The sequence below is a fragment of the Pipistrellus kuhlii genome, unplaced genomic scaffold (assembly GCF_014108245.1).
Source record: "Pipistrellus kuhlii isolate mPipKuh1 unplaced genomic scaffold, mPipKuh1.p scaffold_m20_p_23, whole genome shotgun sequence".
Taxonomy (NCBI): domain Eukaryota; kingdom Metazoa; phylum Chordata; class Mammalia; order Chiroptera; family Vespertilionidae; genus Pipistrellus; species Pipistrellus kuhlii.
This window is the reverse complement of record NW_023425522.1, coordinates 9,424,098-9,440,862: the sequence shown is the minus strand read 5'-3', so window position 1 is coordinate 9,440,862 and position 16,765 is coordinate 9,424,098. Positions and strand designations below refer to the sequence as shown.

The 16,765-nt window shown below is 44.6% G+C and overlaps 1 protein-coding gene across 1 annotated transcript; it reads left to right on the top strand.

The window, feature by feature from the left end:
• Positions 1 to 2,152: 2,152 nt before the first annotated feature.
• Positions 2,153 to 16,276, top strand: LOC118726720 (polyunsaturated fatty acid lipoxygenase ALOX12-like). The gene is made up of 14 exons (XM_045586682.1): positions 2,153 to 2,369; positions 2,742 to 2,943; positions 4,750 to 4,831; positions 4,934 to 5,056; positions 5,146 to 5,249; positions 5,504 to 5,664; positions 6,202 to 6,345; positions 6,989 to 7,198; positions 10,029 to 10,115; positions 10,348 to 10,517; positions 11,620 to 11,861; positions 15,570 to 15,670; positions 15,799 to 15,885; positions 16,097 to 16,276. Exons 1-14 carry the CDS (start codon positions 2,235 to 2,237, stop codon positions 16,274 to 16,276), a joined length of 2,028 nt encoding a protein of 675 aa, XP_045442638.1. The 5' UTR covers positions 2,153 to 2,234.
• The last annotated feature ends 489 nt before the right edge of the window (positions 16,277 to 16,765 follow it).

Sequence of the window (16,765 nt, the reverse complement as noted above, 5' to 3'; positions counted from 1 at the left end):
TCAAGGTGGCTTCTGAGTCGAGTCAGTGCAAAATATTTCTACCAGAGGCACATAATCATTGGCAATGTCTCTTTTTGTGCATTTAGCCACAGAACCATTTCTTAGGTGTATTATTTCATTAAGGGTTGCAAACTGTTGGTATTCTTACTCCATCATTCCTCAGTCATTTATTAGCCTGAATATAACTAAGAAATGAAATATTGCATAAAGATGTCTAGATTAAAAGTTAGCAAGAATGTGGACTTGGAATTCACTGAAGGGTCAGGTTATTGCTGAGTCTGCAAGTATGAGGTTTAAGGGACATAGCGAAGATCAGCTTAGAGGTCCGGGGGAGTGAAGTAGCTGTGGTTCCATGTTGAGTCCTTTTTCTGGTGGAGGTGTGCTAGATGTTTAGTGGTCACAGGACTCAGCAGAGTGAAGATTCCCCACACACACACGTAGGGCAAAGAGCCTGGGATAATAGCCTCACTGCTATAGTCCTGGATTCACAGAAAGTTATAAGGCATGCTCTATCAAAACTCATGGGTTTGCCATCTTAATGTACACAAAACTTTCTTCTGGCTGCATTTATGTACTTCCTTTTTTCTATGTATTTCCTCATTAAACGAAGAGTAGGTTTAACTATGGCAACCACACCTTGGTGAGGAACTTACGTTTTATTTTATATTCATTATGAAGCTTTTGGAAGAGGTTAAGCAGATAAAGCATGTCATTCTATTGGGATGGGTGATCTGCCATGGACCCTGCATGCCCTATGTCTTCCTACTGGGTATGTCAGAAATGCAAAGCCCTGAGATCTCATTACTTCAGATATTTATCAAGGTTGTTTCCGCAGTGAGCAACCCTGAGTGATGAAGTAATGTTTCAGTAGACAGAGAATGGACATGGATCTGCTTACCACAAAGGTGGTGAGTTCCCCAAACTCAGTGGTCCTCCCCTAAAATGCAGCCCACTCTATGTGCTGTCACTCACCTAGTCCCACCTGCATCACACTCATGGAACATGGGAGGGCATGAGGAACTGATATGAATATGAATTGTGGCTATTGATTTTGGTCTGAGTAATATATGTGAGAAGGGAGAATGTTAGAGAGTTAGAAACATCGATGAGAGAGAAACATTGATCAGCTGCCTCGTGCACACCTCCTACTGAGAATGTGCCCACAACCACAGTACATGCCCTTAATCAGAATCAAACCTGGGACCTTTCAGTCCGCAGGCCAATGCTCTATCCACTGAGTCAAACCAGTTAGTTAGGGCAGGAAGTCACCTTTTGATTTCCATCAGGGCATATGTCAGGTCTACAGGCTCAATCCCCAGTGAGGGCATTCAGGAGACAGCTGATGGATGATTCTCATCACAGATGTTTCTATCTCTTTCCTATCTCTCTTTCCCTCTTCCTTCCTCTCTCTGAAATCCTTAGAAAACATATTTAACCCTAGCCAGTTTTGTTCAGTGGACAGAGCATCAGCACTCAGACTGAAAGGTCCCTGGTTCAATTCCCATCAAGGGCACCTATCTCCATTGCAGACTCTATCCAGGTTCCAGTCCGGGCGCCTGTGGGAGGCAACCAATCAATGTGTTTCTCTCACATAGATGTTTCTCTCTGTGTATGTCTCTCCCCCTCCCTTCCACTCTCTCTAAAAATCAATGGGAAAATATCCTCAAGAGGGGATTAACAAAAATAAATAAATTTTTTAAATAAAAAAAAACATTTTTAAAATATTTTTTAAAAGAAGACAGGCCTTCTATGGCCCACGATGACAATCCCAATGCTCCTTCAGCAAGCAGACCTCAGAGGTAAAGAGGAAGTGGGTACAATCGCCCAAAGACATCAAGCACTGCCAGCAAGAATAGGGCCCCTTCAGAAAATGCTATCAGTTGTAAAACTGCCCCGGAAGTAGAGAGAAGGGGACATGAGAGCCCAGGGTGTATTCTCCCTCCCCCGCTCTCTCTTTCTTGTCCCACCCAGGCTCAGCCCCTCAACTTTTTCCTGATCTCACTTCTCAGCACTTGGCTGAGAGGAGCAGCTGCTTTCCCCCCACTTCCCTCTCTCTGGGCTAATCTCAGATTTGCGTTGTCTAGGGTGAGGCCCAGTCCTGCAGTGGGCTGGAACACCAACTCCGGCTTTATTAAGCCCTGGACTCGTACTGAGGCAGCAGGAGAAAGCCTGGCTGCGGAATCTTTGGTACCAATAAAGGGACCTCTGCCACCCAGGAGAGCCCACCTGCTGCCATGGGCCGCTACCGCATCCGCGTGGCCACTGGGGCCTGGCCCTTCTCTGGGTCTTTCAACCGCGTGCAGCTGTGGCTGGTGGGGGAGCGCGGGGAGGCAGAGCTGGAGCTGCAGCTGAGGCCAACGCGGGGCCAGGTGGGCAGGAAAGAGGGGCTCAATGCATGAGGGCGGGCAGGACGCTGGAGGCTAGGAGCCAGTGATGGGCATTCGCTCTGGAACTGCCAGTGAGAAGGGACCCCAGCAGCTAGGTGGGTTAGAGATTCAGAGCCAGAGCCCAGCTGAGCTCAACCCGTCTCTCCCTGTCCGAGACTGTGATCCACACAGCCTCCACTACCTCCCTAAGTGATCCAGTATCACTCTGGGATCAGTGGTCAAAGGGAAGGTCCTCTGAGAGAGCGCGGGGAGAGCTCAGTTTATGGACAGGGTAGGTGATGATGCTCAGTCCTCAATAAAAAACACTCAGGCCTCACCCCGAGTTCCAGGTCTACCAGGTTCTGGTCCCCACAGGTGGAGGAGTTTGAGCAGGACATTCCCCAGGACTTGGGGCCACTGCAGTTCGTGAAGTTGCGCAAACACCACTCTCTGGTGGACGACGCCTGGTTCTGCGACCGCATCACCGTGCAGGGCCCGGGAGCCTTGGAGGAGGCCGCCTTCCCCTGCTACCGCTGGGTGCAGGGCGAGGGCCTGCTGACCCTGCCCGAGGGCACTGGTAAGGACCACCTCGGGGAAGTGGGTGCAGGGCTTAGGGTGTACACTGTACAGGGAAGAGAAAGATAGGGGATAGCATTGAGGAAGGTCCTAGGGGTTGAAATAGTGCATGCTCAGCAGGTTAAAGGTGGACAAAGCAGAAAATAGAGAAGTTATACATGGAATTACAAAGGCTGGAAATGCCACTGGACAGGGAAATGAGTGATGTGTAGATCCCACCTCCCAAAAGGTGAGCAGAGGGAAAGGGAAGTTAAGCCATGCTGGGAAGCAGAAGAGCCAAAATAAAGGGGAAATGAAATCTCTATGTGACTGGGAACAAGTTAGGGCAGGGACAGGTGAGGCTAGCACAGGGACCCTTGAGAGGAGGCAGGGAAGGGGAGCAAATAAATGATATGATGTGGAGAACTGGTTTGTGAAGAGTTGAGTTCCATGTTTTCATGAAAGAAAACTGTGAGACCAGGAAGCACTCTGACTAGGGTGGGGATGAATGAGGACAGCAAAGAGAGAATCTGCTACCTTAGGAAATGAGTATGAGAGACAATTTAGGAAAATGACAGGTAAGAATGGAAGCTTAAACTAAATATCTTTGAGGCACAAGTAAGTATAGGTATAGATGAGGGCAGGATTAAGCCAGGTAACCAACTATAAACTATGTGCAGTCTAGGACAGGTGAGATGAAGCCAGATAAAGTAGCAATATGGATCCACTATTTGGTTTGGCACATAGAGAATATCTTATCCCAGGGAACAGGTGACTGTGGAAGTAGGTTGAGGTCAGAGGATGTAAGTGTGCGTAACTTGAAATATGTCATTTTGGAGAACAGCTTAAGGTGTGGACAGGGAAGGACCAGGACAGGAGAAATTAACAAAGGAATATGGAGTAATGTCAGATAAGTATGGACTTTTCAGCTGATTAAGAAATTTATAGCCCCTGTGATGAAGAAAAGCGGTAGATAGGAAAATTTTAGTTAAGGTTTACAATAGGGTGACAAAAGAAATTGGATTTTCCTCTCAGGAAAAATATGAGATTGAAGATTGGTGAAATTAAGAAAAGGGAGTGAGAAAAGATGAATGACTAGGGGACTAAGCAGAGCCAGAGAGGAAAAAAAACAAAAGAATATGTTGCCATACAGTTAGGAAATAGAAGACTGTGATCCCACTTCCAGAAATATATCCTAAGAAGCCCTACACACCAATTAGAAAGAATATATGCACCCCTATGTTCATTACAACATTATTTATAATGCCTAAGATCTGGAAACAGATCAAGTGTCCATCATTAGATGAGTGGATAAAGAAGCTGTGGTATATTTACAAATGGAATAGTTTGCAGCTATAAACAAGAAGGATTTCTTACCCAAACAACAGCATGGATAGACCTAAAGAATATTATTCTGAGTGAAAGAATAAGTATCACAGTTGGAGAAAGACAAGTATCACATGATCTCACTTATAAGTGGAATCTAATGAACACAATAAACTGATGAACAAAATCGATCCAGAGATATAGAAGCATGGAGCAGACTGACATACTCAGAGGTGGGGTGTTGAGTGAATGGAGATGGAAAAAGATTAGAACAAAAGAACTTATATACATACATGCATAACTATGGATACAGCCAATAGTGTGGTGAAGGCCTCAAGTGGGGTGGGGGCAGAGAGGGGGATAGAATGGAGGGAATAATTGAGGGATATCTATAATACTGTCAACAATTTAAAAATAAAAGTAAACAGAACACTGGAAGGAGTCAGGGCATATCATGAGATTGGAGAATCCACTGAGGAGAATTGCTTTGTTGTCTCCTCAGCCCACCTGGCAGGAAACAATACCTTGGATGTCTTCCAGAAGCATCGAGAAAAGGAACTGGAGGAAAGACAGAAAATCTACTGGTGACCACCCTATTAGAAACCTCCCAGCTGTACCCCTTCCCTGACAACTTGCTCCATCAATGACTTCTACCCCCTCCATTAACCTTTGTCCCCATATCTTAGCTGGGCCACCTGGAAGGAAGGGTTACCCATGACAATTGCTGCAGACACTATAGATGATCTGCCTTCAAATATGAGGTTCCATGAGCAGAAGAGGCTTCACTATGAATGGACAGTGATTGGAGGGTGAGGAAATGGTCAGAGTGGAGTGGGGCTGGTAGATCCAGAAACAAGATTTGGTAAATTGATGGTTTCACCCTTGGTATCTGCTTTAGGCTTATGGAGATGGTCCTCAAATATGTTTACACCTTCCCAAGCCCCTGGAAACGCCTGGAAGATTTTGACCAGATCTTCTGGGGACAAAAGACTGCCCTGGCTGGTCAGTTGTTTGTCCAGGTCCCCATAACCCCTTGATGACCCTATTAATGAGGTATGTGTCACATTGCATAGTCTCCAAACTTCTTGCCAAAAAATAATTTGAGAGCTGGGGATCTCACAAAGGCCTCATGAATGAAAACATGTGGGCTGGGTATGGAGGAGTCATGTGATTAAAGCCCTATAATAGAGCCTAACAGAGAAAAACATCAGGTTATGGTGAATATCCTCCTTCTAACCTCCACTCTGACCCCACAGAGAAGGTTCACCAGCGCTGGCAGGAAGATGAGCTTTTTGGCTACCAGTTCCTCAATGGCGCCAACCCCATGCTGCTGAGACGCTCCACCTCTCTGCCCTCCCGGCTGGTGCTGCCCTCGGGGATGGAGGAGCTTCAGGCCCAGCTGGAGAAAGAACTCCAGGTACAGCCTCCAGTCCCCGAGTGTCTTCTCCCTGTCTGTGGGGTTATGAAGGGGCAGAACCAAAGTTGAGTCTGGAAAGGGAGATTGTGGTAACCCACTGTCCCTGGGTATAGAGTCCTCTGCTGGGAAAACCTAGAGGTGAAAATGTAGGGAAAGCATCGAAGCTGGATTCTGCCAATAAAGCTGACCATTAGAAGATGGTGGGGAAAGGAGCTTGGGCAGCCTGACCAGGGGAGAGCTGGGCATACCTGTGGGACAGAAGCAATGGGCATACTTAACCCTAAAACTGCCTCTGACACAGACAAGCATGTCTCTAAGGAAGCCTCCTGCCTCCTTTCATGGGGTCTAGCCCTCTCAGTAAAATAAGAGAACTTGAACTTGATGCTCTGGTGCTTCCTTCAGTTCTGCAACTAGGACTCAGATACTGATAGGGGATAATGGCAAGAGAGTGGATGTCTTTACATTTCTTTCCCTTTGCCTTGGACCTGTGGAGGTATGCTTTCAACTCTAACCCTGGATTCATTCCTCTTTCCTTAGAATGGTTCCCTGTTTGAGGCTGACTGCATCCTACTTGATGGAATTCCAGCCAACGTGATTCAAGGAGAGAAGCAGTACCTGTCTGCCCCCCTTGTCATGCTGAAGATGGAGCCCAGTGGGAAGCTGCTCCCCATGGTCATCCAGGTGAGGTGTCCTCAGAAACCTCTGCCCAACACTGCTCTGTGTTCATCCCCAACCTCTGCCAACAGACAAAGACAGCAGGCTCTGTCACCCACCACTGCCTCAATCAGTGACATCTATCCTTGTATCCAATATCTCCTTTCTACCTTACAGCCTACTCACAACTCACGTGAAATTGCATTTTTGTGAGTCATAATGGTCTCATTTGCTTCTTACCTACAGTTATTTAATCTCTTTCTGACCTATAAATCTATGAAATATTCCTTCTTTCTTAGACATCTTTTCTCCCTTGGTTATAATGTGTTTTCACACTTACTGTTCTCATCAATCAGTTCATAGGAACTGTTATTTATCTCATGTGTCCACCTTCTCCTTCTGATTCTACCATCCTAACTCTCACCCTCATCAAGTTTCCCTCAGTCATACTAGACATCTCTTTCCAATTCCTCCTGCTTTGAACCTGAGCATCATGGCACTGACACTTCCCCACAGCACTTGAGAGGATGAGTGGAAGGGCCTTCATTCCTCCAACTATATTATAATCCCTGGGAGACAATAATCAGTCACCAGTGTTTCCCCCAGAATAATAAGCATAGCTTCTAACATAGGAAGAAGCCAATGAATGCTTAGCTCCTCTTGGTTTCAGATCCAGCCTCCCAGCCCCAGCTGCCCCACCCCACCACTGTTCCTGCCCTCAGATCCTCCCCTTGCCTGGCTCCTGGCAAAGATGTGGGTCCGAAGTTCAGATTTCCACGTTCATGAACTCCAGTATCACTTGATGAACATTCATCTGCTGGGTGAGGTCATCGCTGTGGCCACCATGAGGTGCCTCCCAGGACTGCACCCTGTCTTCAAGGTACATCCTCTATCTTCCATGTCTCCTCTCTAGGATTTAAAAAGCATCAGCCACCTGTTTGGGAGGAAATTAACAAAGCTTCTTCTAATTGAATGAATGTCCATATTATTGTAATAAAAAAATCTTTATAGCAATTTGTGAACAGAAAAAAGGAAATTATTGTGACAGGATCTTGCCCTTGTGGCTTTATTTCTAATGTCTAAATTATTTTACTTTGAGATAATCATAGATTCTTAAACAGTTTGAAGAAATAATACAGAGAGATGCCATCTATTGTATTAAACCAAGTTACTTAGCATATATTGAGCTCTTATTGTAAGGCAGCTTGATATTCTCCAGCAGAGTCTGCTGTAGAGCAGGAATGTAATTTAATAAACAAAACTTATTGCTCTGCTTTCACAGAGCTAGCATATAACTAGCAAGACAAACGCTACACATAAAAAAAATAGCCAGAGAACAAAACCTGAATATAAAGCTGAAATAAAGACAGAAAGCAATAAACACTATATTTTTTTGTAGAATATTCCACCACAATTTAGGATTCATTAAGTAGAAGGTCAAAGGGATAAAAGACCAGTCCCAAAGGTTATTTTACTGACCAGTGACAGAGGTGCGTGACATGGTAGTTAGAGCAATGGAAAGGAAAATGTAAAGACCTTGTGATGAGAGGAAATAGTAGTTGCAGCATGCTGAGTACATGACTGAAGAGAAAGCTCAGAGGTCTGAGCTGCTGCAACAACTAGGAGCCCACCCAGTCAATACAGTTATCCTGATCCAGAAATACAATAATTTTATAAAACAGTGAGTCTAGAATTTATTGCTAAGCAGAAGGCAGCAAAATTAGCCATGTGTTTCCTTTAAAAACATTTTTGAAATCTTGATGACATTAGCAGCAGGAGCAAAATAACACAAACTTATGAACCAGAACAATTGTCAGAAACAATACATTCAGCAGAAGCCCATTTTGAAGTCAAAGATGATATGTTTGGTTTTAGGAACCTGGAGTTGGAAGGGGTGGCAAGATATGTGTGTGCATGCTGGGTAGAACATCTGAATTGTATTTCTTCCAGGAGTCCCACCTTCATCTCCAAACCTGTCCATTGGTAGCAATGATCCCTTTGGGTCCAGGGGTAGCATAGACAAAATAGACCTTAAAAGAATCCCTTGATGTTGGAGTAGTTGACTTTATGATGCTTTTTCATCACCATTTGCTCTATATTTTGAACCAACTTTTACATTTCAAAACCCCTCTTCCACAGCCTCCTTTATATCTGTCTCCCCTCTCCATAACAATTTCATCCCACAGCAAACAGCTGAGTTGTTATCAGGCTACCAGGAGGGCTAGGCCTGCCCCCTTCATAAAGGTTACCTGTGCAGGCTGTGCATTCAGACTGCTGGTGTTTGCATCCTGAATCCTGGCCTCAGTTCTCACCAGATGTGCACTCAGGGTCCTCATCTCTAAATGGGGATAATAGGCCCTCCATCATGGAGTTGATGTGGGATAATAGAACAGCATGACACAGGCTAAATTCAACAACAACAAAAAACTAGTAGTTCTTGCCATTATGAATAGTTCTTTGTCTTCTGGTTTCTTCCCTCCTCATGTAGACTTGGGGTTTCCTATGACCCTCAGCATCTTTAGTGGTCTTTCTGGGGTTTCAGACCAATGTGAGTTGCTTTGTTATGTTGGTACCAATGATATCAGTTGGATCAGGTCCTTCCCTCTCTGCAGCATCACCAACTCACATAAATAACAATGTTTCATGACTCCATCAGTCTAAGAAAAAAATGTCTAAGACAAAAGGAAATGCACATGAGGATCAGATGGCCTTTTTTCAGGGCAAAGGGAAATCAGGAGAGAGGGCCCTAACTAACAGTGCCTAATTGGGGAGGGAGGAGATTTGACAATAGCCCCTCTGCCATTAAAGAGGATATATCAATAAGGTTCCTTTAATTCTGACTGAAAGTACCCTACCCAACTCAACCCTGAAATTTTAAAAATGCAAGAGTAAAACAACTAGAGGTTGGATGAGCAGCTTTGAAAATTAATAGAAAGGCTAGTTTAAACTGTATAGATATGTATGCTAGAAAATTTATTTTAAAATATAAAAAATTAAAGGACTAATTCTCAAAGGACACCTATACTCAAGGTGGGAATAATAAAGGTAATGATAAGAGTTGCTACTAAGCCCTGACGGGTTTGGCTCAGTGGATAGAGCGTCGGCCTGTGGACTGAATGGTCCCAGGTTCGATTCCGGTCAAGGGCATGTACCTTGATTGCAGGCACATCCCCAGTAGGTGGTGTGCAGGAGGCAGCTGATTGATGTTTCTCTCTCATTAATGCTTCTAACTCTCTATCCTTTTCCCTTCCTCTCTATAAAAAATCAATAAAAATATATTTTTAAAAAAGAGCTGCTACTAAAAGATGTCTGTGTGATAGGCAATGTTCTGAACACTCTCATACATTACACATATGTTATACATATAAAGATCATCGCAGCACCCTTAATGATACCCTATTGTCATCCCTTGCAAAGAGATAAAGGGATAGATGCTTAGAGGGTTTATAATCTTGGTCAAGTTTCAAAGTAAGTGGTGAAGTGTATATTAAAGTCCAGGTCAGTCAGACTCCAAAGCTCAACTCACAGAGCAATGGGAGAATATAAGACTAAGAGATCAGAGAGGGAGGAGGCTACCTGGCAAAGGCACCAGCAGGTAGGAAAGCATCAAGAGAAGAGGGAGAGAAAGCCACATGCTGAGTGCTGCTCACTAATAAAGAAGGATCCAAGCATGTCCTCCATAAAGCACCCCTCCACCCTTCTCCATCCAGCTCCTGATCCCACACACCCGCTACACCCTGGACATCAACACCAGGGCACGGAACCAACTCATCTCAGATGGAGGTATATTTGATAAGGTAAGGAGATGGATTGTAGGGCCACCCAATCACCCAAGTCTGCACGACCTCCTGTTACTTTCAGCATTCTGGGGCCACCTGTGTGACTGTCCTGACCCTTTAACCCAGGAGCCTTGCCTCTTCATACCAATGTCTTTGAATCTGAAAAGGCCACATCTCTCCACTTTACATACTATGCCATGTTTTCTAGTTCTATTAGTCCCTTCAGAACCCCTCATTTCTATTGTCACAGGGATGGAGCACAGGTGGAGGAGGCCATATACAGGTGCTCCGTCGGGCCATGACTCAGCTGACCTACCGCTCCCTCTGTCCTCCTGACGATCTGGCTGACCGGGGTCTGCTGGGAATCCCAAGTGCCCTCTATGCCCATGATGCTTTACAGCTCTGGGAGATCATTGCTCGGTGGGTGAGAGTTGGAGAAATACAATAAAAGGACATTGGGAACAGTGAGAATGGGGCTTTAACCTGAGGTCACCATGAGGCCAAAGGAATATGAAAGAAGAAAGTCCAGAAAGGAGAAGCAAAGGAGTCAATTGAGAAGAGATAAGGAACAGTGAAGAGATGGTGGGTAGGGTCTGAGGATGGGAAGGTTGAAATAAACAGTGTAAGTAAGTAGATTTGTGTGGGTGAGTGAAACTATGGGATCTGGTGGAATCAGGGATTTTGTTATGAAGAGTGACTATAAATCATATGTTTGGATTTCTTTTTCTTTATTATCTATATATATAAAAGCCTAAGTGACTGTTACAACCAAATGACCAGTTGACTAGTTGCTATGATATGCACTGACCATCAGGGGACAGACACTCAATGCAGGAGCAGCCCCTGGTGGTCAGTGCACTCCCACAGCCAACTTTCTGCATCTGGCCAATGTCCTCTGGTTTCTCCCCACAGCTGGCTGCCCTCTCCAATCAGCCCAATGGAGGTGGTGGCCAGCCCCCTGATGTCCCATGGTTCCTCCCCCCAGCCAGCCGGCCAGCCTCCCATGGACCCTTCCCCTGGCTGACTCAGCCTCAATCGGCCCTGATTCCTGGCCAGGCCGAGGGACCCCACCTGTGCACGAATGTGTGTACCAGGCCTCTAGTTTAATATATTTGTACTGATTTCAGAGGGGAAGGGAGAGGGAGAGAGATTAAAAAAAAAAAAAATCAGTGATGAGAGAATCATTGATTGGCTGCTGCCTGCTGGCCCCTCCTAGGGATCTAATCAGCAACCCAGACACATGCCACAACTGGAAATTGAACTGTGACCTCCTGGTTCATAGGTCCACACTCAATCACTGAGGTACATTGACCAGGCAGAATTCTTAAAAGTAATGCCACACATTTCCTTCTTTTCTAAACTAATGTGTAGAAAGAGCTCCAGAATGTCCCAAAAGTCAAATCTTGTCAGTTCTGTTCCCGGGTAGTGTGAGAATCAGCTGGATAGACACCACAGAAAAGGAGGAGCAGCCAGAGAGTAGAGCCTTCTCGTCTCAAGGAGCTCAGCTCCCTTTTCTGGGCAGGTACGTGGAGGGGATTGTGCACCTCTTCTACCACGGGGATGACGTTGTGAGAGGGGACCCTGAGCTGCAGGCCTGGTGTCGGGAGATCACGGAGGTGGGGCTGTGCCAGGCCCAGGACCAAGGTAAGATCCCTCCCCAGAGAAGGGAGCACCTTAAACCCTCTGACCAGAGGCCCTTTTCAGCCTTGCTCTTCTGGGACCATGACCCCAACCCCTCATCATCCCTGACCCTCCACACATGGAGCATCTTATTCTCATTCCCACTTCCTAAGTCTCAGGACAATTCTAGAAACCCAAGGACTGTTCTCTTCAGAGATCCCATGCCTCTTCTTAGATGCCCCTAACCTGCGATAGGGACTAATAAGGCCAGAATCATAGTTAATAGGGAATCTGCCCAGGTCCTGCCAGGTTATCTTCTAATTATTATCTTATTTTCCTACTTAAGGCTAGAATAGGGAGATTATTCCCACCAAAGTCCATGAAATCCCACCCTACCTTTTCCTCCTCTTTCCCTCTTGCAACTGTCTGACACTCTCAGAGGATTCAGACATCCTGCCTGCCATAGTGCAGGGCCATTTATAAATGTAGACTCAATACTGTATATATTTTAACTTAAATTCAAACTTAGTACCATGATCCTTGGGACTCAAGTTTCTTAGGCAAAAGTGCTCTCCTCACCAGTGAACTACCTTCAAGTCCCCTACCCCATAAAAAAAATATTCATTGATTTGAAGAGAAGAAGGGTGAGGGAGAGAGAGATAGAAATATTATGAGAGAGAATCATTGATCGGCTACTTCCTGCATGCCTCACCGTGGGGATCAAGCCGGCAACCCTGCAGATGCCCTGAACAGAAGAATCTAGCCATGACCAGGTTTATAGGTAGATGCTCAACCACTGAGCCATGTTAGCTGGGCTCTGCTACCCCATTTTTTATCCATAAAAAAGAAATGGCCTTTCTTGAGCTCTTCCTGGATTCATATTCCTCTCTCTAGTACACATAGGCTAGCTGGGACTGTTTTGAATCATGCTTTAGCTCTTCACACCAATACCTTGAATCCCTTCACCCTCCGTGTGATAACTGTAACCAACAGCTAAGAGCTATTACTTATAATCAGGCCCTGAGAACACACACTTCATTAAGCCACATCCATACCAGGGAGTGGAGTCATATCTCAAAGTATATGGAGCTATACCTTTCCCATTCATCCAAGAACACCTCAAAAGCCCTTTATGACCAAAATCTCTGTAGTATGTTTCAGCTCTGTCCATCAGGTTCCACATGATCCAAGTGACCCTTCTCATTTTCTCTTTCATGCTTCTCCCCACGAAATATCCACATCAGAGCACTTTTAATACTTATTTAGCTGTGAGCTTTAACCACTTGCACCCACACCATTCTCCCTCAGCTTTCATGGTTCTTTCTCATCATCACTCTCTCATCACTCTCATTAAAGGCATGCATTAAGATATTCTCTTCCTAGACCTATGCCTTGAGAAAGCCATTTAATCTCTTTGACTTTTAATATCCTTTCTCTGAAGTGAATATAACTCTTGTCCCAAATGAATATTGAATGTGAAAAGTAGAAACATGTGTAAAGCAATCAATCCTTTATAATAAAGAGCTAATATGCTAAATAAACCGCACAGTGGTGGGAGAGAAGCGGTGCAGTCCCGGCGCCTCCACAGAGGTGGGACAGGGTGGGAGCAAGGCACCTCAACCTCCCATGAGGGCCTTCCCCCAACAGTCCAGGCCCCCAATCACCACCCCCCTACCAGTGGGCGGGAGCAGGGACAGCACTAAGGAGCAGTGAGCCAGCTTTTCGTTGAACAGTGCCACCACACCCAGGCTCACAGCAGCAGTAAGGATGTTCAACTGATGGCTCCTGAACTGTGAGAGGGCGCAGGCCAGGCTGAGGGATCCCCATCCCAGTGCACAAATTTTATGCACCAGGCCTCTAGTGTAAAAAGATTATAATCATATGCCACACTCCAAAAACTTATCTTCCCAGTTTAATCAGCAAGTGTAATAGGTGAGCAGGTTCTTAAACGCCCTGAGCAGCATCTCAACTGTAAATTGAGTGGATGAGACAGTGAATTGATGCTGTTTCAGCACCAACACCAGTCTATGACTTCTCTTTTATTCTGCATTATAGCCCAGATACCTGAAACTACTTTCTGAAAATAGGAGAGCAACCTCGGCTTTCTTAACTGTTTTTTTTTTTTTTTTTTTTGGGGGGGGGGGTGAAAATTTTATTAAAATAAAATAAACATAAAGAAAAATTAATGTTATAAATCATTGGCTTACAACTTGAACTTTTAGTAAGGTGACATATCTATCAAAGAATAAACAAACAGCTCCCAAGAAACCCCTTGCCCATCCAAAGGTAACCACTTCATACTGTGCAGGTTAGTTTTACCTGTTTGAACTTTACACAAATGAAAACACAAAAATGCACTCAATACTGTCGCAAAATATGTTTGAAAATTACCCATGCTGTTACAAAATGTAGCATGTATTTCATTGTTCTCATTGTATATTATTCCATTTTGTGAATATGGTGGACTTTATTTTTTTCCTTTCTTCCATTGATGGGCATTTGGTTTGTTTCCATTTCGAGGCTATTAATGTCACTGCTGCTGTGAACAATGTCATGTGTACAGTTCTGTTGGGTGTGTATCTAGAAGTGAAATTGATGGTCATAGGATATGTGTATGTTCTGCTTTAGTGGTTTCTGACAGTTTTCCAATGTGCTTGTATACATTTACTCTCCCTCCACAGAGTATGAGGTGTAGTCAGTATCTTCTCAAATATTTGAAAAAATGCTTTGGTCACATTGTGAATATGTTATGTTTTCACAATATGAGTTTAAGTTGTATTCTCCCAGTGACTGATAGAACCGAGGAACTTGTCCTAGGTTTAGTAGCCACATGGATATCCTCCTTTGTGTGGAGCCTGTGCCATTTTATTTTGGGTGTCTACCTCTCTCCTGTTGCTTTTAACACTTTTGAACACTGGATATTTGACCAACCAGCCTCTTGGCCCTACCCACTCCCCACCTTATAAACAAACATACCTACAATGGACTGAGGGGCTTTTGCATGAACCGTCCCTTTATAAGGTAACTATTATTATCTCTATTTTCATAGTAAAATAAACAGAAACTCAGAGAAGCTAAACAGTCAGTCCAAGGTAATGAGTTAGTCAGCAGCAAAGCAAGGACTGGTCTTTTGACTAAATTATTAACTACCCCTCTTTACATCTCATATCTCTTTTCCTTAACTTACTTATATTCTTACTAGAGGCCCAGTGCACGAAATCTGTGCACTGGGGAGAGGGGGCGGGGAGAGGGTGGTCCCTCAGCCAGGCCTGCACCCTCTCACAGTTCGGGAGCCTTAGGATGTCCAACTATGGAAGCGGGCCAAAGCCATCAGTTGGACATCCTTAGTGCTGCCATGGCAGTGGTAGAGGTTCCTGCCACTGCCGCTGGGCTCACCAGTTGTGAGCACAGCTTCTGGCTGAGAGGTGCTCCCCCTGTGGGAGCATGCTGACCACCAAGGGGAAGCTGCTACATTGAGTGTCTGCCCTCTTGTGGTCAGTGTGTGTCATAGTGACTGGTCATTCCACTGTCCTGTCAATTTGCATATTAACCTTTTATTATATAGGGTCACTATCTAACAAACTGCATGTAATTTGACTTAGTTATTCTGTTTATTACTATTATTATTATTATTATTCCCTATTACAGTCTGTTTTGTCCACCATCATATTCCCAGTGCCTATATAATATTGATGGGAATATAATATCTGGTACATAATAGTTCATGACTTTTTAAATAAATGAATGAATGAACACTCCCTAATTCTAACATATAGACATGCCAAGATATCAGCATTTATTTCCTTATCTCCTTTGGTACTGCCGTGTCTAAAGCTTTGTTCTTTTCTCTAGGTTTCCCTGTGTCCTTCCAGTCTCGAGCTCAGCTCTGCCATTTCCTTACCATGTGTATCTTCACATGCACTGCCCAGCATGCAGCAATCAACCAGAGCCAGGTATGGAAAACTAAGAGCCTGGGTCTGTGAGAGGAAGTGTCTGGTCTAGGGGACACTTGAGGAACAGAGTTGGGGTCCAGGGTCCTGAATCAGAGTTTCTGAGTGACTCCAGATTCTTCTTTTTCTAGTTGGACTGGTATTTCTGGGTCCCTAATGCCCCAAGCTCAATGCGGATGCCCCCACCCACCACCAAGGAAGATATCACAATGGACACAGTGATGGGCTCACTACCTAATGTCTGGCAGACCAGTCTTCAAATGGCTTCCGCATGGCTCCTTAGCTGTCCGCATCCAGACATGGTGAGAGGGGACCTCTGGAATTCTGAGGGGACTAATGACTGACAAGGAGACTATAGGATGAAAGACAGGAGTTTGGGTCCCTTTTTCTTAGAACTAGAAGATGATTGGTCCTTTCTTTCTGCTTCAGGTACCACTGGGGCATCACAAAGAAGAGTATTTCTCAGGTCCTGAGCCCAAGGCTGTTTTAAGGCAGTTTCAGACAGATTTGGACAACTTGGAAAAGGAAATCGTGGCCCGGAATGAGCAGCTAGAATTACCCTATGAACACCTGAAACCCAGCCTCATAGAGAACAGCATCACTATTTGAACCTAAATCATTCAATATTTGAGGCCACCACCACAGTTAATATTTTCCACCTGATTTTTACTGTTTCCATGGGTCTGAGTTGCTACGGTTCTATTTTGTCCTCTTGAGTTCCCTACCTAAATATCTCACTAGCATGAAGCATTATCCTTACTTTCTGTTCCCTAATAGGATGATCTTTAACTTGAAACCAACTCCCTTAGAGAAATCAAATATCTTCCCACATCATGTTTTCCTTCCTCTGGAAATTTTGCCTTCTTCATTTATCAATAAATCATTATGGCCCTAGCTGGTTTGGCCTGTGGACTGAAGGGTCCTGGGTTCAATTCCAGTCAAGGGCATATGCCTGGGTTGCAGGCTTGATCACCAATGGGGGGACTTATATGAGGCAGCTAATCAATGATTCTCATCATTGATACTTTTATCTATCTCTCTCTCTTCCTCTTCCTTCTTCTCTGAAATCAATTTAAAAAATTAAAAAATCATTATATA

What these genes read in the sequence shown, in the direction of transcription:
- LOC118726720 (XM_045586682.1), top strand. Translation starts at nt 2,235, where the DNA reads ATGGGCCGCTACCGCATCCGCGTGGCCACTGGGGCCTGGCCCTTCTCT. An exon ending in CTCTGGGAGATCATTGCTCG is followed by an intron (nt 10,518 to 11,619) that starts GTGGGTGAGAGT and finishes TTTTCTGGGCAG; the next exon opens with GTACGTGGAGGGGATTGTGC. An exon ending in CAGCAATCAACCAGAGCCAG is followed by an intron (nt 15,671 to 15,798) that starts GTATGGAAAACT and finishes TTCTTTTTCTAG; the next exon opens with TTGGACTGGTATTTCTGGGT.